Source organism: Martes martes (genome assembly GCF_963455335.1).
Source record: "Martes martes genome assembly, chromosome: 7".
In the NCBI taxonomy this organism is placed as follows: Eukaryota; Metazoa; Chordata; class Mammalia; order Carnivora; family Mustelidae; genus Martes; species Martes martes.
This window is the reverse complement of record NC_137894.1, coordinates 96,536,679-96,564,544: the sequence shown is the minus strand read 5'-3', so window position 1 is coordinate 96,564,544 and position 27,866 is coordinate 96,536,679. Positions and strand designations below refer to the sequence as shown.

Sequence of the window (27,866 nt, the reverse complement as noted above, 5' to 3'; positions counted from 1 at the left end):
ATATAATGAGCTACTATAAGCTACTATAATTATAAATTACATATTTATTTCAATATAGAAATATATTCTCTCTAATGTTTTAAATTTTAGGGATAACTTGAATGGTGCTGTTATGGAGAATAATTTCATGTACTGAGCTTTTTAATAATTCATTGTTATTAGTAATTCAATGGAAGGGTATAACTGATAATATAAGTAATTTCTTAATTATGGCAAAAGTACTGGTTGAAGGAATATAAAGACAAAGACAGTGGGCTGTTTCCGTAGAGGCAGTTAATACTGACAATCAGTGGAAAGAGAACATATTTCCAATACGGTGGGTCTTGAGGAACAGCTCTGTAGGATGGTGTGGGCCAAACAGCAGGGTTTCTATGCAGGCAAATTATTAGGTGACCATCTCATTTCATTACTTAGAGAAACTACTTTAGGAGAATTCTTCCAAGGCAACAATGTATTTTAACATGTCTGGAAAGTTAATACATCTACTGCTTCTCAATATTTCAAAGTCTGTATGATTAAGTAAACCTCCACTTTAGATATTTTAAAACATGGTCTTTACATTTATCAATTTGAACAAATTAATGACTTAAGGGTAATGGAGAGACAGTTGAAGACATTTATTCTGCTCCTCAAGTAAAGGTAGGGAAAGTTATGATGATGTTTAGATGATGTTTAGAGAGACTTTGCTAGGTAAGCACTGAAGGGCAGGAGGCCAGTACTGAACACATACTAGTGTTTGCCTATTTTATCATTTTTCCCAGATGGATCAGTTATTCAGGGAGACGTTTTTAAATAACTGGGTTATTTAATGAGAAGCTGTAGATATTTTTTTTTTGGAAGCTGTAGATAATTTTAAAGTGGGTTGAGAAAATCCATTCTTTCTGAAAGTTGATGCATAGTGTTTTTATCTATCTATCTATTATTATGTTGGGGGATTTCTACAGTCCTTGGGTTATTATCTCATTCTTGTCAAATTCATATAAACTTTCCAGTAAAGAGTACACAGTGAGTTAAAAATGTCTTACAACTGTACTTACTTTCAGAAAGTATATTTCTTCCTACAGCTTATTAGGAAATTAGTTTACAAATAAAAATATAAATTAATTTTCCATTCACATCTTATTCCCATATATTCCACGACATATAATCACTTTAACATACCATTTTTGCTTCAGATTTTATCTTCTAAATAAAGCCTCCAACTTGGGGGGGGGCAGGTAAATATACAGTCTGATTAAAATGTTTACACATATTAAATATATAGAGTATGTAACAATTTAATTGCTAGTGATCCACTGATACTTATTTTCTGTTTCTTCTTTTTGGGCTCTTTGTTCTTCCCAGTGATTAGCTGCAGTCCAAAATGTTATTTTTTTGACTACTTGTTGCAGAAGTTTAGGAGGTAATAAAGATATCTGACTTTCTAAAATTAAAGCATTTTTGCCAATGCAGTCAAGGCATGACCTGTAAACAAAACATAACAGAATTGTTAACTTTTGAACCTGAAGTTATAAAATATTTATAGGTAAGTATTCTTCATAAAAATGATTATAAAACTTTTACATGATAATGTACTTCCTCTGTATTGTTTGGAACATGAGAAGATACACGTTCTTCCCAGAGCACCACAGTAATTATGTATTTTTATAGCATAGAGGCCATATCTGGCCAAAATCCAATAGAAACAAATTACAATTTACCATGCACCATGCATAATGTTATTTAAGCAGAAAAGACTCAGACTTAATATCAAAGCAGGGTAGTCTATAGCAGATGTTTTTTCATTTATCCTTCCAGTCCAATAACCATTTAATCTTCTCTGAGAACTATCTTTTTCTTCCATCACCCCAAGATGAAGTATCTAATAACCATTTTTATGCCACAGGACCCGGTCCTCCCCATCCCCATGCTGTAACTCACTGCACTGGCACACTCCACTGACACTGACCCAGGGAGAACAGGTCTGAGGAGAGGAATGAAGGGAACAACAATATAGAAAGAGCCCAAGAGAGACCACCTGAGGTCCACCCCTTCTGGGTACCCCATTCACTTGTCGCCTTTGATTCTCTTAGACGGTGTGTCCTTCCAAATACAGTTCCCTTTTTATCTTCAGCTATGTTGAAGAAGATTTCATATTTTAAAAGCAAAAGAAACTTGATTGAGAACTATCAAGAAAGCATCTATTTCAATGGATAAACTTTTAATCAAAAAGGTAAGTAAATCTTTTTAAAACCTTTTAAAGATAGATTCATTTGATTCTGCTGTAGTTAACCCCAGTTGTCATTTTACGCATAATCTGACCCTTTATACCCAAGCGCGTGCGCGCGCACACACACACACACACACACACCCTGTGTATACTGCTTTCGCTAAGGTTTCAGGGACTTCTTAGCATGGTTAAATCAACATTTTTCATTTTAAAGTGTGGAAGGATAAATATCAAACTGCTAACAATGGTCATTGTAGATAACGGCTTTTTTAAACCATGTATTTTTTCATATTGTATTAATTTTCTTGGCAGACACATTTTATTTTTTATCAGAATAAACAACAGGTATTTTAAAACTATGTATGTAACCACGGGTACGATGAGCGCGATCCCACTGATATATCAGATCGTGTCAGTTCTTTGAGATGAGGAACCACAGCGTATCCATCCTATTCATCTTTCTTTTCCCCCACTGTCTCAACACCGTAAGTGCTAATGTTTTCTGACTGAAATTTTTAAAAGAAGAACATGGCTCTGGCTGCGCTGCTGACGGCCAGTTGTGGTGGATATGCCTCACACTAAGCCACTCAATTCCTGCCAGAATCAAGGTTTAGTTTTAGATTCAAGGCTTTTAAAACGAAGACTTTTTAAAAGTAACCTCCACACCCGAGGTGGGGTTCCAACTCACAATGCCAAGGTCAAGAGCTGGGGCTCCACCGACCTGAGTCAGCCAGCCGCCCCTTTTATAGTCTAGCTCTGGTGCCGCACTCAGGGCCGTGCTGTGCTGGGGCGGAGGGTGCCACGGAGAAGCCTGCGGAGGGGCCGCCTCCGTCCCAGCCTCCAGCACCAGCTCATGCGGCCTGCCCTCCCGGTTTCCCGCGTCTCTCTGCCGGGGCCTCTTCCCCACCACCGCTCCCCGCCCATCCGAGCTCCGTGCTTTCTGGAGCAGCGGCCACACGGCAAACACCCTGCCCGCGCCGGCTTCCTCGCTCTAACTGCTCTCTCCGCCGCGGCTCCGGGCAGCCTTCCGGAGAGGAGCGCAGCCCGCCCGCGGCTCGGCGAGCACCATCCAGGGGCTGCCGCCGCTGCTCGCGCTCCTGCCGCGGCCCCGGGGCTGCGTCCCTCCGCCTGCCAGGCTCGCCTCTTAACCGATTGCTTCTCCCTGTCCCTGCGGACTTCGTGTGGAAAACCCGTTTAGTCTTCCCAGCCTCACTCCGGACAGGGCCGCCTCCGAGAACTTCCACGTCCACCCTCTCCCGCCGGACCACCGCCTTGCGCCCAGCTCCTCTGCGCACTCCCTTCCTCCCGGCGCCACGGCCCCTCAGGCTTTACCTTCTTCTTCTTTTTTTTTTTTTTTTAAAGATTTTATTTATTTGACAGAGATCACAAGTAGGCAGAGAGGCAGGCAGAGAGAGAGAAGCAGGCTCCCCGCTGAGCGGAGAGCCCGATGCGGGGCTCGATCCCAGGACCCTGGGACCATGACCTGAGGCGAAGGCAGAGGCTTCAACCCACTGAGCCACCCGGGCGCCCCCGGCTTTACCTTTTCCTGCCCGCCCAGTGCGTCTGCACTTCGTGCTCTGGCCCGCAACTGGACTCCCCTGGCCCGCCCCGCGTGCCTCGGTGACAGCTCCCACGGGGGTGGACTCGGCGCCGTATCCTTCCCGCGCGCACCACCCAGCAGCCTAGTGCGGCTGCAGCGGAGCCTGTATGGGCTGACCTGCCCTCCCGGCCCCGTTCTCTTCAGCCTCAGCGGGGCCGCGAGTGCTCGGCTGTGTGACGGGGTCCTCGTCCGCACCTTCTCCAAGCCACCGTGGAAGGGATCTCCAGTCTTCCCCGCGGCTCTTACGTTCGTCTGTCACCTCTCCTCCTCCTTCCCCGACGACCTCACTACCAACTAAAACTTTCTCAGTGCCCTGTCCCCCACCCCCCAGCCAACAAATTCCTCTGCCTTTATATTCCTACTTCCCTCATTTTAAAGCATTCTTTTCCTCAACAACTCATTCAGTTAGCTGCTGACTAAAATCCATCTTCCCAAGACCCTGCTCTGACCATTTTTCCTTCATTTTCTTGTGTTTCCAACAACTGGCTGCTGCTTCTCAGCATATAAACAAATACAGTCACCTTTCAACAGCGACAGGGTTAGGGGCACCCAGGTCCCATGCAGCAGAAAATCCACATATAACTTTTGACTCCCCCCAAACTTAATTACTAATAGCCTACCGTTGACTGGAAACTTTATGGATAACATACTCAGTTAATATACATTTTGTATGTTATATGTTATATACTGTACTCTTACAATAAAGGAAACGGGAAAAAAGAAATGTTACTAAGAAAATCCTAGGAAGGGGCGCCTGGGCGGCTCAGTCCTTAAGCGTCTACAGCTCAGGTCATGATCCCAGGGTCCCGGGGTCGAGCCCCACCTCAGGCTCTTTGCTCAGCCGGGAAGCCTGCTTCTTCCTCTCTCACTCCCCCTCTCTGATAAATAAGTAAAATCTTAAAAAAAAAAAAAAAAAATCTTAGGGAAGGGGCGCCTGGGTGGCTCAGTGGGTTAAACATCTGCCTTCCACTCAGGTTATGGAGATCAAGTTCCGCATCTACTCCCTGCTCAGTGGAAAATCTGCTTCTCCTGATCTCCCTCTGACCCTTCCCACCGCTCATTCTCTCTCAAATAAATAAAATCTTAAGAAGAAAATCCTAGGGAAGAGAAAACACATTTACAGTGCTGTGTGGATTTATGGGGAAAAGCCTGTGTACAAGTGAATCTGTGCACCTCAAGGGTCAACTGGCTCCTCACTCTTCCTGTAGCCTTGGTGCTGCTCCCCAGAAATGATCCTTGTGATCACTGCCAAACACCACTTCTCATTTCCAGTATCTCCTGGTTCACCTTTCACTTCCCTGGTCATTCTCTTGTGCCTCTTTTCCTCTAACTCCTCAGACATTTAGTCCCTAGCGCTCAGTTGTTGGCTTCATCCTTACTCTTAAAATTCTTCTTGGGCAGAGCTAGCACATGCCCATTTAGACTTCAGTGATTCTTTTTTTTTTTTTTTTTTTTAAAGATTTTATTTAGTTATTTGACAGAGAGAGAGAGTACGCACTAGTAGGCAGAGTGGCAGGCAGGGGGAGAAGCAGGCTCCCCACTGAGCAGAGAGCCAGATGTGGGACTTGATCCCAGGACCCTGGGATCACGACCTGAGCCAAAGGCAGGTGCTTAACTGATTGAGCCACCCAGGCACCCCATGATTTTTTTAAAAGTAGGCTCCATGCACCAACATGGGGCTTGAACTCATGACTCTGACATGAGGACCTGAGCTGAGATCACAAGTTGGATGCTTAACCAACTGTGCCACCGAGAGTCCCTATCGTCCAGTGATTCTTTATGTCTATCCCAGATATCTCTCCATATATTTATTAGTTAATGAATAGCTCCATTAAAGATACCATAAGTACTTCAAGCTCAAAAGGCCCCAAACCAAATTCATCTTTCTAAGCCATCCCACCTTCAAACTCATTTCCTTCTTCGTAGACTCCCTATTACTAATTCTTACCTCTTCTTTTCCTACCAAGCCCATTCTACCTCCAACCCTTCTCCAGCTCCATGGCCACTTTCAAGATCAGTCCCACACTTTGTGTTTGACTACTGTAAGACTCTATTAACTTTCCTTACACAGTCATATAACCCTCTAATCTCTTATCCACATTGTTCTCAAAGGAGCTTTCTTATTTGTAATATGATCATCTCATTCCTCTGCTCCAAATTTTTCAGTGGTTCTTGATCTCCCACAAGATAATGTGAACCCATCTGCATGAAACACAAAGGCTCTAGATGATATATGGTTTCTGATTTCTTGTCCAACTCCCTATCTCATGCATATATTTAGAAATGCTCAAGAATTCAGTTTCCAGGGGTGCCTGGGTGGCTCAGTGGGTTAAAGCCTCTGCCTTCGGCTCAGGTCATGATCTCAGGGTCCTGGGATCAAGCCCCGCATCGGGCTCTCTGCTCAGCAGGGAGCCTGCTTCCCCCTCTCTCTCTGCCTGCCTCTCTGCCTACTTGTGATCTCTCTCTGTAACAAATAAATAAATAAAATCTTAAAAAAAAATAATTCAGTTTCTAGAACACGTATATTTGTGTATCTTGTACTAACACCCTTGCACTGCTTGTTTGTAGCAAACTGTCTCAAACTCTTCCTCTTCTGCAAAGACTCCCCTAGCCCTCACCATCTTAACCACATGGATAGAGGGTCTTCTTTGTCAGTAGTCCCATTAACTTTGTGTATGCTTCTCTTAAAACAAATTTATTTTTCTTTTATAGTTGTTGAACACCTGCTTTCTATATTACTAGCAATTTAAGGGAAAGAGCATGACTTTTCACTTCATAGTATAGTGCCTTCCCATGGCAAGCACTTGAATACTATATTTTTTTGATACCTGCATATAAAGAACTTACAATCTACTTAGGGAAAGTAGTTATGTTCACAGCAAAAGTTAAGTAACAATACAAGATATTATAATCATGACATCTGCACGTTAGAACTATGGGGCACCTGGGTGGTTCAGTGGGTTAAAGCCTCTGCCTTCGGCTTGGGATCTAGCTGCATAGGGCTCTCTGCTCGGCGGGGAACCTGCTCCCACCCCCCCACTTGCCTCTCTGCCTACTTGTGATCTCTGTCTATCAAATAAATAAATAAAATCTTACAAAAAAAAACCAAAAAACTATGTTGGGATCTTCCAAAAATTCCTTCAGTTCAGGCCACGCCCCAGACCAATTAAATCATAACATGTGGGCATGGAACACAGGCATCAATACTTTTTGAAGTTCCCTATGAGATTATATAACATGCAGTCACAGAAGGAACCATTGCAGTAATAGAAGGAAGGGTCTCTCTCTCTCTCTCTCTCTCTCTCAAATAAATAAAATCTTAAAAAAACAAAGCAAAAAAAAACTTGGTCACTGAGCAACTTCTATTTCACTCAGATCCTTTCTTCTGACCCTCACAGGAGGAAATGGGATTTTTTTTTTAAAGATTTTACTTATTTATTTGACAGAGAGAGAGAGAGATCACAGGTAGGCAGAGAAGCAGGCAGAGAGAGAGGGGGAAGCAGGCTCCCCACTGAGCAGAGAGCCTGATGCAGGGCTGGATCCCAGGACCCTGGGATCATGACCTGAGCTGAAGGCAGAGGCTTAACCCACTGAGCCACTCAGGCACCCCAAGAAATGGGATTTTTTTCACAATCTTCCAACTAAACCTTGTATATACTCCTTTTAAAGCAAGAATGTATGAGCTAAGACACTGTAAGTCACACCACCAATTTAATAACAGCTTTGGTGTTAAAAAAAAGAGAGAAAATCTACTAAATTAAATGCATATATATGTGTGTCTATTATTGGACACACTCTGATTTCAGAAAAGTTAAAATATGAAATATTTCAGGCTTAGAATCAAGGAAGTACAGTAAGTTTAATATTCCCATATAAAAATATGATTATACTATATATTTTAATTTTAAAAATCACATTGGTGTATGGTTCACTATTATAAATTTGATTATACTTTTAGGAAGATATAAACATTTTCTTAAATTCAAATCATAAACTACTTGAAAAGTTATCACACTTCTCAAAAAGGAAGATGAAAGAAATTATCATAATAGCATATACATATCTTTTTTTTTTAAAGATTTTATTTATTTATTTGACAGACAGAAATCACAAGTAGTCAGAGGCAGGCAGAGAGAGAGGGGGAAGCAGGCTCCCCGCTGAGCAGAGAGCCTGATGCAGGGCTGGATCCCAGGACCCTGGGATCATGACCTGAGCTGATGGCAGAGGCTTTAACCCACTGAGCCACCCAAGTGCCCCTACATATCATATCTTAATAGCATATAATTATATGCTATTATACCTTAATATAATATATTAATATATATTTTATATATAGCATATATATGCTATATATATGCTATATATAATAAGATATGATAATTTCTTTCATCTTCCTTTATATATATGTATAGATGTATATAGCATATATATATATATACACACACATATATATATAATGAATTTACTTACCTGAGTAGTGAATAAGGCTGTGTTTGAAAGATCAATAAATCATTACAGTGGCCCTAATCAACATAAAAAAAGAATTATCAAGGTGTTTAAAAGAATAAAAATGCATTAATAATTTAGTATTTTTATTTTGTAAATGTAAAAGAAATTATAAGCAGCAAATAAATCTCTCCCCCTAGTTATTCATACACATACACACACACACACACCCCCCATACATATACACACACCTGCTAGCCACACACAAACTTTGGGTAGGTCGCTACCATTTCTTAGTGACCAAGTTTTTACCTAACCACAACATATACAATTGCAAATTTAAAATTAAGATACATGTTTTTCTCTTAGAACAATGAGCTCAAAATGAGAAAAGTAGTGATTTTCAAGCTTTTTTGTTTTTAAGGAGAACTTTTCTCTTCCAAATGACTCTTATTTTAAAATCTCTTAATCTTGTCTCTATTTTCCAAATGGTCCCAGGAGTCCCTGGGAATTCTTCATTTGGAAATCTCAGATCCCAGAAGATTTTTTGAATAATGATTCTCTCATCTAAAAGTTAATATGGAAGAATCGACAGAAAAATGTCCCTAATCCTTTCAAATAAGCCTTTAGAATTTCATAATTTATGATCATGATTTTAATCAGGATTCCTGTTTTAATGATAAACTCTGTATCCTTATCAATTTCTAGTGCCAAGAAAAAGAAGACAAACCACAAAATTTGCTTTTCAATTAAATGCAAAGTCGTGGTTTTAATCTTTTGTTGAAACACTGGAATTCTCACCCAAAGAAAGTTCTCAGACTTTCAATGTATGGCACGTTTAAATTGGAGGCTTCAAAACTGTAAAGTAAACCAAATCCCCTGGAGAGAAGCCAGCTCATTTCAGGGTTTGCCACTTGGCAGGCACAACGCTGGAGATAACTATGTCTAGAAAGATGTCAGGGAGAGTGCTGGCACCAACATGGCTGGATTCTGGCTGGTGCCTCCTGTCCCTGCCAGTTCTGAGTCCCACTGTTCCAGATGTCCTACACAAACCAGAGCAGCCAATCCTGAGCTGCTGTCCCATCACAACCCAGTAAGAGCGTGGCCACCTTGCTCTGAAATTCCCAAGGTGCAACGAGTGAAAGAAAAATACTCTTCAAATGCTTTTCATTTATTTTTTTGACCTTAGTTTTATCAAATTTTAAAACTGCAATGCTTTGCTCTTAAATATAAGGTGGGTAAAGCTGTGGCAAAAGACATATAAAGTAAAAACAAAGTACACTTAAAAATGTCAAGCTACTTTCTTCTTGATGGGAGAAGCTAGCATTGGTTTTCCAGTTATTAGGTAAGGTAGCAAATTTCATGGGAACTTACTACTATACTTAGGAGTTTATATATACATTATATATATTCTTATGAAATATTAATTATAACTTGGAAATATTTTAATTTAATAAAATTACAAACACCCATACTATGGTGAGACTCAGCAAAAGAAGGTCATCTTTTAAAAGCCTTAATAACTTGACTAATGAGGTTTGTCATTAAACTAGTGAGTTTGATTTGTAAACTCAAAATATCCTGAAATACTTCACAAAAGCTACTCATTCTGAAGATTAATCACACTATCAAGTAACATTTCATATTCTCCCATATTTGGCAATGTGGGAATATCAACAATTCTGTTGAATAGCCATTTAGTTAGAATAACGAAACCACTCAGAGGAAATAGTTAGATGTGAAATTTTCTTACTGTATCCAAGGAAAGTAAATCATCTTTGCTCCCACCAAATACCATTATTTCATTTTCTTTCCCCAAACAGGCTGTATGCCATAACCTATAATTGAAAATTATAAGCAGAGTAAAATACTATGAAGAAGGAAACTACATATGACATATAAATCAATTTTAAACTGCACACTTCACATTTAATCTATTTCAAAATGGGCATGATTGAATTTGAACCTTTGGCATATCCTAAAAGAGATTTTGAAGATTCCTCTAGAATTACTAAGGCATTAGATTCTCATTAAATCATATCAGTTAAGGAGATGACCCCTAATAATTCTTTTCCATTATATCCCCCAACCTTTTCCTAGCCTCTTTATCTTATAGATATTATCAGTGAAATAAAATTAATTAAAAAGGAACTGATCATCCTATTGCTGAAACTTTTCCCTAATTTTCTTATCATTATCTGCCATGTTCCTGTTTTCATCATTTTTGGCTTTTCTTTCCTGTTCTCTATTCCCCATCCCCTAACACACCCAACTTGGCCATCCCTTCACGTTTACACTGTCACACTACTTATCACTCTGGGCACAGAATACCAGAATTTTTCCTTATTTTTCTGTCTCTAGTCTCTCTCAGCTACACTTGGCTGTTAAATAATATTTCTGAAATGTTTTTAACCACGGACATGTCCTGATCAGGAAGCAACTTGCCATTTTTCTCAGCCTCATATGCATGATCAATGATTATTTCTTTTTCTCATAATTCTTAATTCTTGGCCCCTCCCCCTGCAATGAACCCTTTCTTCCTCCCAAGTTCATTTATTTGCATCCCCTAAGAGAAAAGCTTATCTGTGTGTAGGCTTTTGCTCACCCCGTTTCTTATGCTTAAGATGATAAGTCATTCTTTCAGGGCCTTAAACACAGGTTCAAAATCCCCAGGAATCATCCAAATACCCAAACAAACCGGCTTGGTTACCCTTGCTGGTTAGCACCTTTGAAGATTTCCATGTTCATTTTATAATCTTCTGACTTACATTTGGAGAGAAACTGCTCTATATACTACTTTAATTATCTGATGTGTGGATCTTCTAAAGGTCCACACATGAAGTCCTTAGATCAAAACTTGCCAGTGGTGTGCTGGAAGGGGCTTACCGGCTCAGTGAAACCAAATCCACGTTCAGTGCCATCTCGGTGGGAGCCTGAAATTGGCCATGGTGGGGACCAGCAAATACTACAAATTAGGGCTTTTTTGTTTTGTTTTTCCTGGAAAGCAGTCGTTTAAGCCTTTACTAGCACACCACTGAAACTTGGGAAATCTAATTTTATGCTTCTCCTTAAAAATGCCTAAATATGGTGCTCTGCATCCAGTGGGGGGTCAAAAACTCTGATTAACAAAAGGAAATGCAAAAAACCACCGTAATTTTCAATTATTAAATAAGTTACCTCGTAGGAGTAGAGCATTTAATGTTCTTTCGGAAATGGTCTGATAGCTCATAGTCATCTCCAATTTCACATTATTTACAAAGCATAAACATATGTTTGATAAAATTCAGTATTTTGGGGAGCTCTAAGTCTCAGGACAAAAAAGTACATGTAAAGTTCTCAATTTTAGAAGATAAATCGAGAATTTTACAAAGTCATTGCTTTGACTCTGAATTTTGATGACTTCCCTTAATAGAACAAATTGCTGAAGCAACAGACACCCCAATTACATATTATCACTTATTTTATTACCACATCACTTATTTTTAGTACATTTGTCCTTTTCACTTAACTCCCACAAGTGCAAACAGTAGGATTATGCACAATTGGCTACACCAAGTACTTTCCTCAAATGATCACTCACACATTCAATGACAGTTGCACTCGGCACCCAGGATAGAACTGAGTCATAGGGGATTTTGTTTTGGAAATGCTCTGCCCAGTTCTCCAACTTATATGTTAGAACATAAATTGATGTAAGTCTTCATTGCCACCCAGATTATGGTGTGAGCTTGGGGACGAGGAATTGGATAAAAGAAATGGAATACAAGGAACATTTAACTTCTGGGAGAGAAGGCCGTGTATAACCTCGGCAACAATCATGGGATCCATCAGAAAGTACTGGAGGCTCCATAAGTCAATGCTTTGTTGGACTTCTTTTATAGACATGTTATAAAAAAAAAGGTCCTTGCTGACAGCTACTTATCCAGGCAGTTAGAAATGGCTAGAAAGATGGCCTTTCAACCAAGCCTTGCTCTAACTAAGGTGCGACCTGGAGAAGAGAGTACAATGCTACAAAATGGTGGTTTTCAACCAGGGCTGATTTTGCCCCCAAAGGACATTTGCCAATATCTGAAATAATTTGATTGTCACAACTCCAGATGTGTGTGTGAGGGGGGCACAGTACTACTGGGCTCTAGTGGGTGAAGACCAAAAATGCCACTAAACATCCTCCAGGGCATAGGACACCCCTAGTAACAAAGAATAATTTGGTCCAAAATGTCAATTGTGCCGAGGTTGAGAAACCTTGCTGTGGGATTACAAGAGGAGAATTGGGCCATTTACATTTCAAACTATAACTTGAAACAGCACAAAATGTATTTAGATGTTAAGTAAATTCTCACTCATAAAAAATTAGTACACATACATATATATATATGTTCTCCTTACACTAAACTGTATCCCACCTGTTCTCCTCCTCACCTCATACCTGAAGATAGATCTGCCTCTGTCTTATCTGCCTTAGGGAAACTCTGGCCTGGACTTCATCATCGAAGAACACTGGAAAGCCTTTCCTGCCTTGATTTTGGTGACATCTAGCTTGCAACCTGATGTTTGTCTATAGACTGATAGTTTATGTCCTCTCACAGCTGCTCTAAACTTATCACCTAAACATTCTAATAAAGCATATTATTTACATGACACATCAGCTGAATTCAAAGAAATCTCTTTACATAGCTCAGTTCTAACTAATATTATCAATAATAATAGTTGTGTTGCTCTAAATACTTATTAAGGATTGAATTATAAAATAGGAGCAATTTAAAAATTAAACATATTCTTACTAACACTTTGGTCCAAAATTAATGCAGTCATACATTCAAACAACTGGAAAAGAACTAAGAGCTTCTCTAGTCCAACTCCCTCATTTTGTGGGATGAAGAAATTAATGCTCAGTTTCTTTAAGTGACTTTCCCAAAGCCAAAAAGCTAAGTAATAGCTGAGCAAGGACTAGAACACCGGGTTCCATATCTTAATATACAACTCTTTAAGTTAAAAAATGCATTTCAAAAGATCCAAATTGCTAAAATAATACATTCCAATGAATTTTTACACATGAAAATATAAGAATCACATATGTAATTATGACAAACTCTAAATGTTTTATGCATATTAATATAAATACAGACACTGAAAGATATACAAATTCCTTCAGGCCTTTTTCTCAAGTAAGTTACCTAATTGTCATTTATTAAACTTCTGAAATGCACACGACTGAGTTAACTTCACACTTGTATACATAATCTATAGCAAAAAAATTTCTGAAAAACATGGCATGCAAAAGAGTAAAATCTATTACTAACTGTAATGATTATAATGTATTGACTCTGAATTTCCTAAGAATATATTTTTATTATACTATTCTCTCAAATTAGAAAAAAAAGTATTACAATTCTAATGTGGTTTTCTTTGTACAGTTGACCCTTGAACAACACAGGGGTTGGGGCAGTGAAACCCCCGGAACCGAAGATTAACATATGATTTTTGGCTCCTCAAAACTTAAGTACTAATAGCTAACTGTTGCCCAGAAGCCTTATCAATAACATAAATCCAATTAATACATATTTTGTATGTAATATGTATTATGTACAGTATCCTTACAATAAAGTAAGCTAGAGAAAAGAAAACATTATAAAAAATGACTAAATAAATAAAAAGAAAAATCAGACCTACAAAACAGAGAACAAAGTGATGACTGAGAGAGGAAAAGGGAGTGGGGAGGATGGGCAAAACAGATGAAGGGGATTGGGAGATACAGGCTTTCAGTTATGGATGAGTAAATCATGGGAATAAAAGGTACAGCATGGGAATACAGTCAGTGACACTGTAGTAGCGTTGCACAGTGACAGATGGCACCTACAACTGTGGCGAGCATAGGTTAATGTATAGAGCTGTTGAGTCACCATGTTGTACACCTGAGACTAATGTAACATTGTGTGTCAACTACTCACATTTTAAAAAAGAGAATATTATTAAGAAACTCATATGGAAAATACATTTATAGTACTGTGTTTATTAAAAAAAAAATCTATGTAGTAAGTGGATCCATGCAATTCAAACTTGTGTTGTCAAGGATCAATTGTAGTATGATCGTATATTGTTTCTACAACTTTTACTCTATAACATACAACAAATAATTTACATGTCTCTTTTTCAAAAAATTCATATTAATGACTACATCAGTTAATTAAAATAATAATCTGCCATCTATTTGATCAACATTAAAGTAATTTTCTTATTAAATTGCAAAAAAACCTCTTCTAAAAACAAATAACTACTAAAGCCAACCCCATTCTTGTCTACTTATCAAAAATATTAACATTATATGATACTTCCAATTTCTTAGCCTTTTCATATTATCAGGCAAGGTTACACATTTACCTAAAAGAGTAACATTTTAAAGTATGCAAACATGGATGAAAACAGAATAGACTATATCTAACAATCAGACATAATTAAAATGATAACTACTTAGGTAACATCTAGCTTATTTGAAAGGTATCTTTCCTGATGATTTACAATTTTAATGGCAAACACTACAAAATCAGTGCTATATTTTAATACTTCAGAAATTCTTAACTATTTTACTAGTCATTAACTTCTAGGGTTACCTGGGTCTTGTTTTAGGTAAGTGTGTAAGTTGTTTCCAACCATTTGTTATGACATTATAAATCCAACCATCACCTGCAATTATGACAGTTCAGAAAGTAAGATTAGGACTTTAGTATAAAATTTAAACTTTTTCCCAAATTTATCATGCTATATTTATACTATTATATTATATATTATATTAATTATATTATTATATAATTATATAATATTAATTATATTATATTATATATTATATTAAAACTATCTTTTAGTGTGTGTATGTATATTTTCTCACAAAAATTTTCAGAGATATACACAGGTAGAATGGCCATGATAATGCACCCTCACATACCCCAAATTCAACAACTATCAACGTTTTGTCACACGTGCTCCATTTATCTCTTTTTTGTTATTCTTGTGGCTCAATTACTTACTCTAAAGCAAATCTTAGCTTTCCTGTCATTTCCCCCATATATACTTCAGTAAACATCACTTTAAAAAATACATCGTTCAGTTGGTTGAGGGACTGCCTTCGGTTCAGGTCATGATCCTGGACTTTCAGGATGGAGTCCTGCATGGGGCTTCCCAGCTCCTTGGGGAGTCTGCTTCTCCCTCTGACCTTCTCCTCTCTCATGCTCTCTCTCACTCATTCTCTCTCACATAAATAAATAAAATCTTAAAAAATAAATAAATAAAAATAATAAAAACATTAAAGCTCAAAAGACATGATATTAAACAACTCCTACTGAAACAAATAGATGTTAGTTTTTATTAGACTCCAAATCTCTTTTAATTAAAAACCCTGAAATTGGAAAAGCATAATCATTTGCAATACCTAACACCCCTACTGGAAACTCCTCTGTTTCCCTAGCCTCTGGAGTTCCTTTGCTGCTTGACACATAGTTGATGATCAATAAGTTGCTGTTGAAAAATAAAAAGTTGTTTCCAGAACTTATATAGAAGTGTATAAATGAGGTTTCTTATGAAAACCTCTCTAGTCATGGAAAACTTCTGAGTTAAGAAAACACAAAACACCTAACATCAAACTAGAAAGTGGATACTCTTAAGTCATTTGTCTATCCTGATGCCACAATTTTACTGCTGGAAAAACAAAACAAAACCCCAGCATTACAAAACCACAGCCATTGGAATCAGCAATGACAGGAGTTTAAAGTTTCTGACTAAGCACTTTCCTTTATAGTTCTGGAACAAAAAGAGAAGCAACTGGCCTTCCCACCTTATATTTCCAGAGCCTTCTGGGGAAGATTGTTCTTCTAATCCCCATTCCAGGCTACAGTGTAAGTATCTGGATCAAAAATCAGGAAGGCACAGAACCACAGAATATTATAGTTGAAAGGGGCTTTAATTCATCTAGCTTCAACCACCCTTCCTTTTCTATATACCTAGGAAACAGGAGAACATGGAGAGCCAAAGGTACTAAAGCAAAGGGGTCTTCTAATTCTTTTTTTTTTTTTTAAGATTTTTTAATTTATTTATCTGAGAGACAGAGATCACAAGTAGGCAGAGAGGCAGGCAGAGAGAGGAGGGGAAGCAGGCTCCCCGCTGAGCAGAGAGCCTGATGCAGGGCTCGATCCCAGGACCCCAGAATCATGACCTGAGCCGAAGGCAGAGGCTTAACCCACTGAGCCACTCAGGTGCCCCGGGTCTTCTAACTCTTAATGAAAGCATACAGTTGAGGATAAACGGAAACCAGAAAATGAAAGAGAGAAAGGAAGAAAGGGAGGGAGGGAGGGAGGGAGGAAGGAAGGAAGGAAACTTACGTATCAAATACAATTAAGAAAAAAGAATGAGATAATAATTGTAGGCTAAACTTTAATTAACTTACTTAATGGAATATTGTCTGCACTTAGTCCACCAAATAGAAAAAGTTTATCATCAGCTATTGGTGTTAAAGTATGCCATGACCGATGTTTGGGGTTTTCTCCATTAACAGGAATCCTGTGGTAAGGGGGAAAAAAAATCTAGTTACTGTGTTAGTCAAAATGAAAGGTTTCCGATCATCTCAGATTAAGGTAAAAAACTGCCTCATACTTTTTTTAAAAAGCTGCTTTTACTATCTCCAGCTGCATTAAGATTAAGATTTCAAAAACATTCTTGGGGTGCCTGGGTGGCTCAGTGGATTAAGCCTCCGCCTTGGCTCAGGTCAGGATCTCAGGGCTCTCTGTTCAGCAGGGAGCCTGCTTTCCCCTCTCTCTCTGCCTGCCCCTCTGCCTACTTGTGATCTGTCAAACAAATAAAATCTTTAAAAAAAAAATTCTTAAATGCTTAGATGAATTTAAATAATCTTTTCATTTAGCTCTATGCCACTTGGCCACAGAACACAGACTGAAAATTACAGTCAGTTCCCAGTGTATGCCTCATATCATATTGTTTAATCCATATAACTTCTTAATTTTTTCAACATATTTATTTTTTATGTCTGTAACTTTTTACTGTGGGCCCGTGTTTAATTTTATAGTTTTAGCTGATTTCCTCAAGGATATTATGGGATTTGGGTGCTGTTGCTTTTACTTTGGTTTACTTCCCTTACAATTTCCCAAAGCTTCTTTACCTGAAAATACTAGCTACTCTAGCTTCAAAATAAAAGTATGACTTAGCCTGGGTGGCTAAATCAGGTAAGGAGCTGCCTTTGGCTCAGGTCATGGTCCTAGAGTCCCGGGATAGAGGCCCATGTCAGGCTCCCTGCTCAGTGGGGAATCTGCTTCACCCTGTCCCTATGGTTCACCCCCCTCATTATGGAGCTTTCCTTGTGTCTCTCTCTCAAATAAATGAATAAAATCTTTAAAATAAATAAATAAATAAATAAATAAATAAAAATAAAATAAAAGTAGGTCTGGGTAGCTTGGTCGGTTAAGCGTCTGCCTTCTGCTCAGGTCATGATCCCAGGGTCCTGGGATTGAGCCCGGCATTGGGGTCCCTGCTCAGTGGAGAGTCTGCTTCTCCTCTGCCTCTCCCCCCACCCATCCTGGCTTGTGCTCTCTCTCTCGCTCACTCTCTCTTAAATAAATAAAGTCTAAAATACAAAACAAAACAAAAACAAAGACCTCACAAGAAAAGAAAATGACAGACCAATATTGGTCATGAACATAGACGCAAAAATCCTCACTCACCAAAATATTAGTAAATCAAATCCAAAAACTTAAAAGAATTATACACCATGACCAAATAAGACTTATACCCAGTATGCAAGGCTGTTCAACACTCAAAAAGCAGCTAATTGAATCCACCATATCAATAGGCTAAAGAAAAATCAAATGATCATATCAAAAGCAGCAGGAAAATAGAAGCATGGCTTCCTGCTCATCAGGGAGTCTGCTTCTATCTCTCTCTCTCTCTCACTCTCTCTCTCTCTCCCTCTGTCCCTCCTCACTGCGCACTCTCTCTCTCTCTCTCAAATAAATAAATACAATCTTAAAAAAAAAAAAAGTTTGCAAGCCACTCCAGGTCCAGGATAAACCTCTAAAAATTTCAAATATTGTCCTATTCTTAAAGAAATAAAAACATAAGTACAAAAGTTTAACTTAGGAGGTAAGAGGATACCATTCTCCAGCATTCTGGAATGTTCCAGAATAAGATGGGCCATTTGTAGAAGATATAATTATTTTTTCCAAAATGGAAGTATTTTTATGGTTTGTGTTGCTATAAGAATAATTTTGGTTACAAAAGATTCAACAACCACAAAAGTAGTTTTTTTCACAAAAGTATTTTTAAAAAGGAGAGTTCTCGGGATGCCTGGGTGGCTCAGTTGGTTGGGCAGCTGCCTTCGGCTCAGGTCATGATCCCAGCGTCCTGGGATCGAGTCCCAAATCGGGCTCCTTGCTTGGCGGGGAGCCTGCTTCTCTCTCTGCCTCTGCCTGTGCTCGCTCACTCTCTCTCCCTCTCTCTCTCTGACAAATAGATAAATAAAATCTTTAAAAAAAAAAAAAAAGGAGAGTTCTCTTATAATCCTGTCCTCCAGCGATGCGAAATAATAATAATTTGGTATATATCTTTCTAGATTTTAATGTACATATAAACATATTTATTAAAAAATATAAATGGGATCATATATTCTGTTCTGCAACTTTTTTCATTCAACTAATACGTTGTAGAATATTTCTGTAAGTATAACTTCCTTTGGTAATGGAAGCATAGTAGCCACTGCACAAATGTGCCATAATTTAAACAATCCCCACTTGGAAACATGAGGGCTGACCTCCAGTTCTTGCTTTTATAATAATATTGTAACACAAACACACACACGCGCACGCATCCAATTACTGTCTTTGGAGAAACTCTGGATCAAAGTAGAAATTCCATTTTATGTTTTTATTTTATTTTTTTAAAGATTTTATTTACTTATTTGACACAGAGACAGAGAGAGGGAGAGCACAAGCAGGGGAAGCAGCAGGGAGAGAGAGAAGCAGGGTCCCCGCAGAGCAGGGAGCCCAACAAGGTGGGGCTCAATCCCAGTACCCCAGAATCATGACCCGAGCCTAAGGCAGATGCTTACCCAAGCAGGCATTCCTGGCTTGCACACTTGTATTTTATTTTACATTTTAAACATATTGCCCCCCCATTTTACATTTTAAATATATTGCCAAACTACTTTCCAGAAAAACTGTATCAATTTATACTCCCACTAATAGTCTTGTTATAAATGAGCACACCCTTGTTATTTGTAATTATTTTTTATCTGATAATTGAAAACTATTATTTTTAGTTCCATTTCTTTGTCTATAAGGTTGAACACCTTTTTAAAATAATTTTGGGGGGCATGTTGGTAGCTCAGTTGGTTTAGTGTCTGCCTTTGGTTAGGGTCATAGTCTCAGAGTCCTGGGATTGAGCCCTGTATGAGGCTCCTTTGCTCAGTGGGGAGTCTGCTTCTCCCTCTCCCTCCCCTTACTCATGCTCTTTCTCTCTCTTTCAAATAAATAAATGAAATCTTAAAAAAAAAATAAAGTATTTTTTGCCCATTTGTATTTCTCCCATGAGTTGCTCATTTATGTTCTTTGTCCACTTTTCTGTTGGATCATTTGTCTTTTTCTTATTGATTTTCTTTTTTTTTTTAAACATTTTTTAAAAGATTTTATTCACTTATTTGACAGACAGAGATCACAAGTAGGCAGAGAGGCAGGCAGGGGTGGGGGGGGTGGGAAGGGGGAAAGCAGGCTCCCTGCTGAGCAGGGCACCTGATCCAGGGCTCAATCCCAGGACCCTGGGATCATGACCTGAGCCAAAGGCAGAGGCTTTAACTCACTGAGCCACCCAGGAGCCCCACTTACTGATTTTCTAAGTTCCTATGGCTTTAAGCCCTGCAAAATATACTGAGGGGCACTCGGGTGGCTCAGTTACTCATCTGCCTTCAGCTCAGGTGGTGATCTCAGGGTCTTGGGATCCAGCCACACATTGGGTTCCCTACTCAGCAGAGAGCCTGCTTTTCCTTCTCTCTTTGCCCCTGTCCCCACTCATGCTTTCTCTCTTTCTCTCTCTAGCAAATAAATAAATAAAATCTTTTTAAAAATACTGTAAATATGACTTTTAGTTTTTTGTTTGCATTTTCCAATTTGCCTTTTAACTTTGGTGAAGTTTTTTTTTTTAAGATTTTATTTATTTATTTATTTAAGGGGCACCTTGGTGGTCAGTCAGTTAAGCATTTGTCTTCAGCTCATATCATGATCTCAGGGTCCTGGGATCGAGCCCCATGTTGGGCTCCCCATTCCATTGGGGAGTCTGTTTCTCCCTCTCTCTGCCTCTCCCCACTGTTCATGCTCTCTCCCTCTCAAAAATATAAATACTTTTTTTTTAAGATTTTTTTTTTAAATTTATTTGAGAGAGAGAGAGCATGAGAAGGGGGAGGGTCAGAGGGAGAAGCAGACTCCTCGCCAAGCAGGGAGCCCGATGCGGGACTCGATTCCAGGACTCCAGGATCATGACCTGAGCTGAAGGCAGTCGCTCAACCAACTGAGCCACCCAGGTGCCCAAAAATATAAATATTTTTAAAAATAAAGATTTAATTTATTTATTTGAGAGAGAGCACAAGCAGGAGGAGAGGGAGACACAATCTCCCCTTGATCCCAGGACTTGATCCCAGGACTGCAAGATCATGACTGGAAGGCAGACACTCAACAGACTGAGCCACCCAAGCACCCTGGGTTTATACCATCTTTAAAAAAACTTTCTCCATTGCAAGATTTCAAAGACAAGCTGCTATAATTTTTTTCTGGTCATTTCACAGTTTCCTTTTTAATAGTATTTCTATTTTAGAATAATATATAGCTCTGATTCCATCTCATTACACGAACAGCTGAAGTGACAGCTAAATAGATTTATTCTATTGTTAAATATATACTTTGAACCACAATTAAAATCTGGCTTTTCCCTACTTCGTTATCTGTTTACTTGTTATGACCCCAATAAACTGTTCCTTCATTTCTTCTTCTGACCAGTTCTCAGGAATACTTAGTACAAAACCAGTACTTTTACATAATCAATTTTCAACTGCTGGTATTCTCATGTCTTATTTAATTTAGTTAAAGAAAAAACTCTGCATTTAAATCTGTATATTCCTTGCTTAGACATATGATCTGAAGGAAAAAGATAGTTCAGCTTTAGAGACTCAGATTTGGATTATGATCCAAAAGACAGAGATACAGACACACACACACACACACGCCTTTTGATTAAAATATACTTAAATCTCATACTTACCTCCCAGACCAAGTCCAGGTATCTAAGTTCAGATAGTGCAAATCATTCATCCTAGTTTGCTAAAATAAAAGTGTGTTAAATTAGTCTTTGTTTTACATCCTTCACGGGCTAAAATTTTGGTTTTAAAATAAGTTCAGATTAAAAATAGACCATCTCCATTTTACCAAATATCAGACATTTATATATTGGGAAAAAATGCTAAGGGTTAATAAAATTAATCTAGAGCTACCCAATTAATTTATCGGGGAGTGGGGGGGAGGAAGAAATGGGTTTAAACTAACAGGATTTAAAGGTTCAGAAATTTTAAAAACTTTTCTGGTTATGCACTGATGTGAAGGATTCTCTTCACTAAACTATGATTCATAAATCATCCATGATGATTCATGTATAGTCTGTTTAGGGGATGGAAAATAAAAGTTACTGAATAGCATTTTAGTATCTAGATAATTTGAATAGTCTGTTGTTTCCCCCAAATCAGAAAATAATTTATGTAAGTAGAATCACACATAAAAATACCATTTCCATGAAAACACTAACCAAAACACGTCCGCCAAAGATATAGCCCTTATTTCCAAGAACGGCACACGTGTGTGCGGCTCGCGGCTGTGGAGGAACTCCACCCTGCAAGCAGAGATGAGAAAACAGAATGCAAAGCCTTGAAACATGTCTAAGGAAGTCCCACTCCTACGCTCAGTATGAGAGATACCTGACCACCAAATCACCATTACCCCTGTAATTCAATAAAAATCCTAAGGCAAAATTTCATTCTGAGTAGTAATAATTATAGACAAAGAGTGTTCTTCAAAAATGAAATTTAGGGGTGCCTAGGTGGCCCAGTCAGTGAGGGGGTCTGCCTCTTGGTTTCGGCTGAGGTCATGATCTCAGGGTCCTGAGATGGAGCCCTGCATTCCGTGGGCGCTCAGCATGGAGTCTGCTTGAGATTCTCCATCTTCCTCTCTCTATGCCCCTCTCCTGCTCTTGTGCATGCTCTCTTTCAATAAATAAGTCTTTAAAAAAAAAAAAGAATGAAATTTATTTACTCTGAGCTTTACTTTTTAAAGTGTTTTTCTTAACTGCCTGACACTATTTAGCAAAATAAAGTTTCATGTAAATTTCAGCTTGAACTATAAAGATTCAAAAATCAAATTTAAAAGATTCTCTCTCTCTTCCCCCTTCCCTCTCTCTCTTCCCACACCCTCCCCCACAGAGTTCATATTATGAGTGAGTAGTACACAATGATCTCAGAGACTCTAAGAAATTACATCCACCCCCTCAAACTCTTGGGAGTCTTAAATTCCACAATAAGGACTTCACTCTTGCCTTAAGCCAAACGTTGCTTTATCACTTACTAAAACTCTTCCCATTAACTGGTAACACTTTTCTATACTTTACTTTGAATAAATATAGATCTCTTCTCCAGAGAAGTTTGGATTGGTGGGAAAAGAGAATATAATGGGTAGATGAATGAATGAGATTTACAGGAAAAATTTTCAGCATAATTTCTATGTGTTCATGGTGGGTGCCTTTGTGTATGCAATTCATTCCAAGTTCTGAAAGAACTTTTTCAACGTTTTCAGCACATTGGCTCCTGAATGTGGGCACAGGACATTTGAGCTCTACAGCCAATATCATAACTCTCAAGACTTTTCAGGCTTACTCGAATGACTGTCCAGAAGCCAACACCGGAAGAAATAATTCAGATATTACCAATTTAACACTTATATAAGTGAGAAAGAACCTTTTGAAATGTGGTTTTCAGTCATTCCAGCAAAACACAATTGTTATTATTACTCCATTCCTGATCTGAAATTTTGGAAAAATTATTCTACTATATACACATTGATTATGAAATAAATATCAAACTTCTGTCAAGTGCATTTATTAGCCACCTAAAGCTTCTGAATAAACTGAGTTCATGTAATTCTAAACAAAAACAAAGAAATGGCATTTGCATTAATCTGTGTGTCTAATTGCCCAAGTAATGCACAATGCTTATTAAGTTGCTTGAAATACTGAAAACAACTCGAAGATATCTGTTACTAGTATATTGCTGTTAAGGGGTAAAAATCCCATGTAGAAAAAACACTTTGAACCTTTCCATTTTATAGATGACACACTAAATGGCTTATCTAAAGTATACAGCTCTTATAGGACAGAATTAGAATGCAAACCCAATTTCTTTTAACTTTGACACCAATAATTGGTACACCCTTCCATGCTGCCTTGTCTTTTGATCCTAATATTGGGAATAATGAAGTATTTTAAGAACGTCTCTAAAAAATGAAGAGACATCCAGGCACAGCCATGTGAGAATTTTCAATGAAATATAAACAACATAAGAACTCATTTGAAGAAATAATCAGAGAAATTACACCGAAAATCTTGGTAAATATGAACTAAAACAGGGTTAGGTGTGTGTAAAAATGTTGGAGAAGGCTATAGATTGAGGTAAAAAGAGAAAGAAGGAGCCCAAGAACTAATTACAAGCTACCTGAGCTCCCTTCTCCTCAGGGGCACATTCTACTTTTATTATTATTATTATTTTTTTAAAGTAGGCTCCAGCCCAATATGGAACACGAACTCACAACCTTGAGGACAAGAGTTGCATGCTCCACTGAATGGGCCAGCCTGGTGCCCTGACAGGAGCATATGCTACAAATATGCCTTCAAGAGCTGCAGACTCCTGGTTTTTCTGTAAAGAAGTAGAGGCAACAGATGTCCGAGAGAGATCCAGGATGAGTTTCAGTAGATCCAGTCTCAACACTGTTTCTTGGCACCTGCTTGCTGACATAAAATTATCTGAATAGAGATAAAATGCTTTTATTTCATTAACAAAAGGCATAAATCTTAAAATTCAAATGGATGTATGTCATTTGTGCATATTTGTGGACAGTTTTGGTTTTGTCCATTTAGCACTCCATTTGGCGCAGTTCTGGTGACCTATTACCCACAATCCTCTGCTCCCCTAGGGTAAGCCCGAGACACGGGCCTAGCCTGTCATCTCTTTGGGAACAGGGACCAATGTAAAGAGTGGGAACCTGCCCAAATATGCAGAGACCTCTTCTAAGACTAATTTATAGACCTTGAAAGAATACAGCACCAGTGGAAAGAACTGCCTGGATAGCCAGGACCACGTGCCCTCCTAAATGAGCTGGCTGGTCTGCAGTAGACAGAATGAAGCTAGAACACAAAGAGAAGCAAAGAGAAGTTGACGAAGAGCTATGGAAAATGTTGTGATGGTGTGGAGTAACTTCCTTTAGCTCCTGAGGCCCTAGTCCCTGCAGCTCCTCCACTGTGTGAGCCACTCCAAAATATACCTTCCCTCTATGTAAAAATTCATTATGGCTTAAGCTAATTTGAATTTGGGTTTGCTCACTAGCTCATGAAAGAGAATAATAATGTATTTTTGTCATGTTTTAATTGTATGTAGATTTCAAGAGTATGAAATATGGGCTTTTCAAAATTATGGACTTGACTGTAAAAGGATTTTTTTAAAAGAAGATTTTATTTATTCATTTTTGAGAGAGAAAGAGTGGAGGAGAGAGAGAGAGAGAGAGAGAGCCCGTGTGCATGAGTGGGTGGGAGAGGCAGGGGAGAAGCAGACTCCCCGCTGAGCAGGGACTCTATCCCAGGACCCAGAGATCTTGACCTGAGTCAAAGGCAGACACTTAACTGATTGAGCCACCTAGGTGCCCTAAAAGGACATTTTAGAAGTGCCATCATTACATCAGGACATCATACTTGTGGGTAAAGGACAATGATGGTACCCACTTTGGAAGATTTTTCTAGACAACCTTAGCTAACCTGGAGAAAAACAGGTGATTAAAAAAAAAGAGTATTAGTGATGACACTTAAGGGATTATATGATTATAAACTCAATTGCTAAAATCCAAATAACTTAGCAAAAAATATTCTTTTAAGGTATCAATGAATATACAAATACAAAGGTAATTTTTACAATACTTACTTTAATTTCTGGTTGAAACCAATTCTGTGTCTTTGTATCAAATACATGAACATCGTTATGCCATCCCCAGAATATCTGTTCTTCCTAAAACAGGAATTTTTAAAATATTTCAAAGCTTTTGTGAACTTTAGGTTATTGTAATAAATTTCATTGCATATTTACTGGTGAAATAATAAACACCATTATAAAAATAAGCTAAAGCACACACCCATGACTCATAAAGTGTGGCCTCCAGACTAGTCGCAGCAGCCACCTGGCAACTTGTCTTCTCATAGCATTGCTTGCAGTGAGTTATAACTTTACTTGTTGATAATCTTCCAATTCTCTCAAAGAATAATCTCTTTTAAAGTTGCAGAGGACAGAATGACATTTATATTTTGCACTCTGTGTTCCTAGAGTACATGCTCAGAATTCCTAATCTTTACAATCAGGAACTTCACTAGACCATGGTTCCTTTTTCCAAAAAGCTCCAATCACTTCTACTTAACCAAGCAATTTGTTCTTATAGGTCAAACTTGGGCTTACCCTCTTGTTTGTCTTCTAAGAGACAAAATTGTCAGCAGGGTAACCATTTAGCAATTACACTATATTTAGCATCTCTGGATTGTTGAAATCCTCTATTCCTGCTTTAGCTTGCCTCTGTGTCAGTTTTACGTTCTATGCCAGGAATACATCATTCATTTTTGTCAGAACTTGTCAAACAATTTAAACACACTAAACAATTTACTTAATTTAAAATATAAATGCAATCTACTTGTACACCCAAAACTTTAGGACATGGTTCTTAGCCTAACGGTACTAGGAGAGAAAAAAAATGAGTAAAAATACGTAGATCAAAGTAATGGGAATTTATATTTTTGAAAATTATCAGTAATACTGTAAGTAACAAAATTTTAAGAGGCAAAAGATTTATACAATCTGAAGAGAAACCAGAGTATTAGTAACAAAACTTTAAAGATATTTTATTTTAAAAACTCAAAAACCTTGTAAATACAGAGATCTTTTTAAACACCCATATACAAAAAGACATATATATGAAATGTACATATAGACTTACATTATAATGTACAATAATAACATATGCTAGTAAAAGGTAAAAGCAAAGAGCTACTATATTTGTTGATGCTGGGATCAATGGTTTCTAAAGTTGTCTTTTAAAGGGTTTCATTTTCATGTCATGTCTTATTTCATTAGTAACGGTTTATTCTCTAACCAGTAAGAATAAGTAGGAAAGGTAATATCACTACCAACTTACTCACTGTCAAACAGAGGTCAAGCCTGAGTTATGAATAGTTCTGGTGGACACACCTAAAAGGAGATGTATTTCAACAATAGCCGTTCTGGTTATCTGTGAGCAAAGTTTTCCCAAGTTGTTCTAAAATCTCTACTTGTCTAACAGAAACAGGTATAAGTGATTAATAAAGTAAGAAATTACTCTCCCGGTAGCCATGAAGGCTAATACCACTAGGTGAGAGAAGATGAGAGAAACTCCTCCAACTGAATCTAAATCCCAAAAAGAGAAAACACATTTTTTTCATAGTGTCAACTGTGGCAAGTTAAATTGAAAAAGACTGGACTCATTATTTCTAAAGACTTTAAAGTGATACTAAATTAGAGGAAAATGTAAACAGTGATTACCCAAGATGCATCATGAACATCAAAACAGTCTTGGAGTTCATTGTGTCTCCTACACCCATAGCCACCAAAATATATTAATCTGAAAAACAAATACAAAAGAACACACTTTAGAATTTCTACTTCCAGTCTGTTCATCAAAAGTTAAAAGAGATCCTCTCTCTCACCCTAATAACCTAAACTAGCCAAGTAAACTAAAAAACCATAGTTTAAAAAAAATCAGAGAGAGAAGGGAACAAAGAAGTCGAAATGAACTATTCCAGAAAGCGATGAACTGTTAATAAAAGGGAAAAGACCCATGTGTGGCTACTCTCATTCCTGGTATAAGAGCAAGAGGAGGAAGAATCTAGGACAGGTAGAGTTCGTAAAAGAAACCACCCAGATCAGGACATCTGAAGGAAATACCTCAGAAGCATACTAAGTCATTATAGCAAACAGGATGGCTGCCCTCAAAAGACCAAGGGAGGAGGTACAAGGCTGAAAAAGATCTCCCAAGGTACAGAAAGCAAAAGGTGGGACTGGAGAGCAAAGGGAACTTCCTGGTGACCCAAAGACCTCCCAATGAGGCTATGAAACAGGGAGAGATCTTCCAGAGTTCTAAGGGTGGGAACAGTGTGAAGTACAGCTGAACTTCTTTAGACAATCTGCAGTGCTCAAAGGAAAGTCATGATCTTGCCTCAAAATATTTGAAGGCAATTGTACAACAGTTG

At 38.2% G+C, this 27,866-nt stretch overlaps 1 protein-coding gene across 1 annotated transcript in view; it reads right to left on the bottom strand.

The window, feature by feature from the left end:
* Window positions 1–1,033: 1,033 nt before the first annotated feature.
* KLHDC1 (kelch domain containing 1) overlaps window positions 1,034–27,866 on the bottom strand; it is a 47,888-nt gene continuing 21,055 nt past the window's right edge. Inside the window, exons 5-13 of the mRNA XM_080808568.1 lie at window positions 27,160–27,238; window positions 25,522–25,605; window positions 22,092–22,175; window positions 21,555–21,613; window positions 16,690–16,802; window positions 14,864–14,936; window positions 10,009–10,093; window positions 8,280–8,332; window positions 1,034–1,464 (exon numbers count right to left, since the gene is read on the bottom strand). Of these exons, the coding sequence (XP_080664694.1) occupies window positions 1,278–1,464; window positions 8,280–8,332; window positions 10,009–10,093; window positions 14,864–14,936; window positions 16,690–16,802; window positions 21,555–21,613; window positions 22,092–22,175; window positions 25,522–25,605; window positions 27,160–27,238 (817 nt within the window). The 3' untranslated portion in view covers window positions 1,034–1,277. The remainder of the gene's footprint in view (window positions 1,465–8,279; window positions 8,333–10,008; window positions 10,094–14,863; window positions 14,937–16,689; window positions 16,803–21,554; window positions 21,614–22,091; window positions 22,176–25,521; window positions 25,606–27,159; window positions 27,239–27,866) is intronic.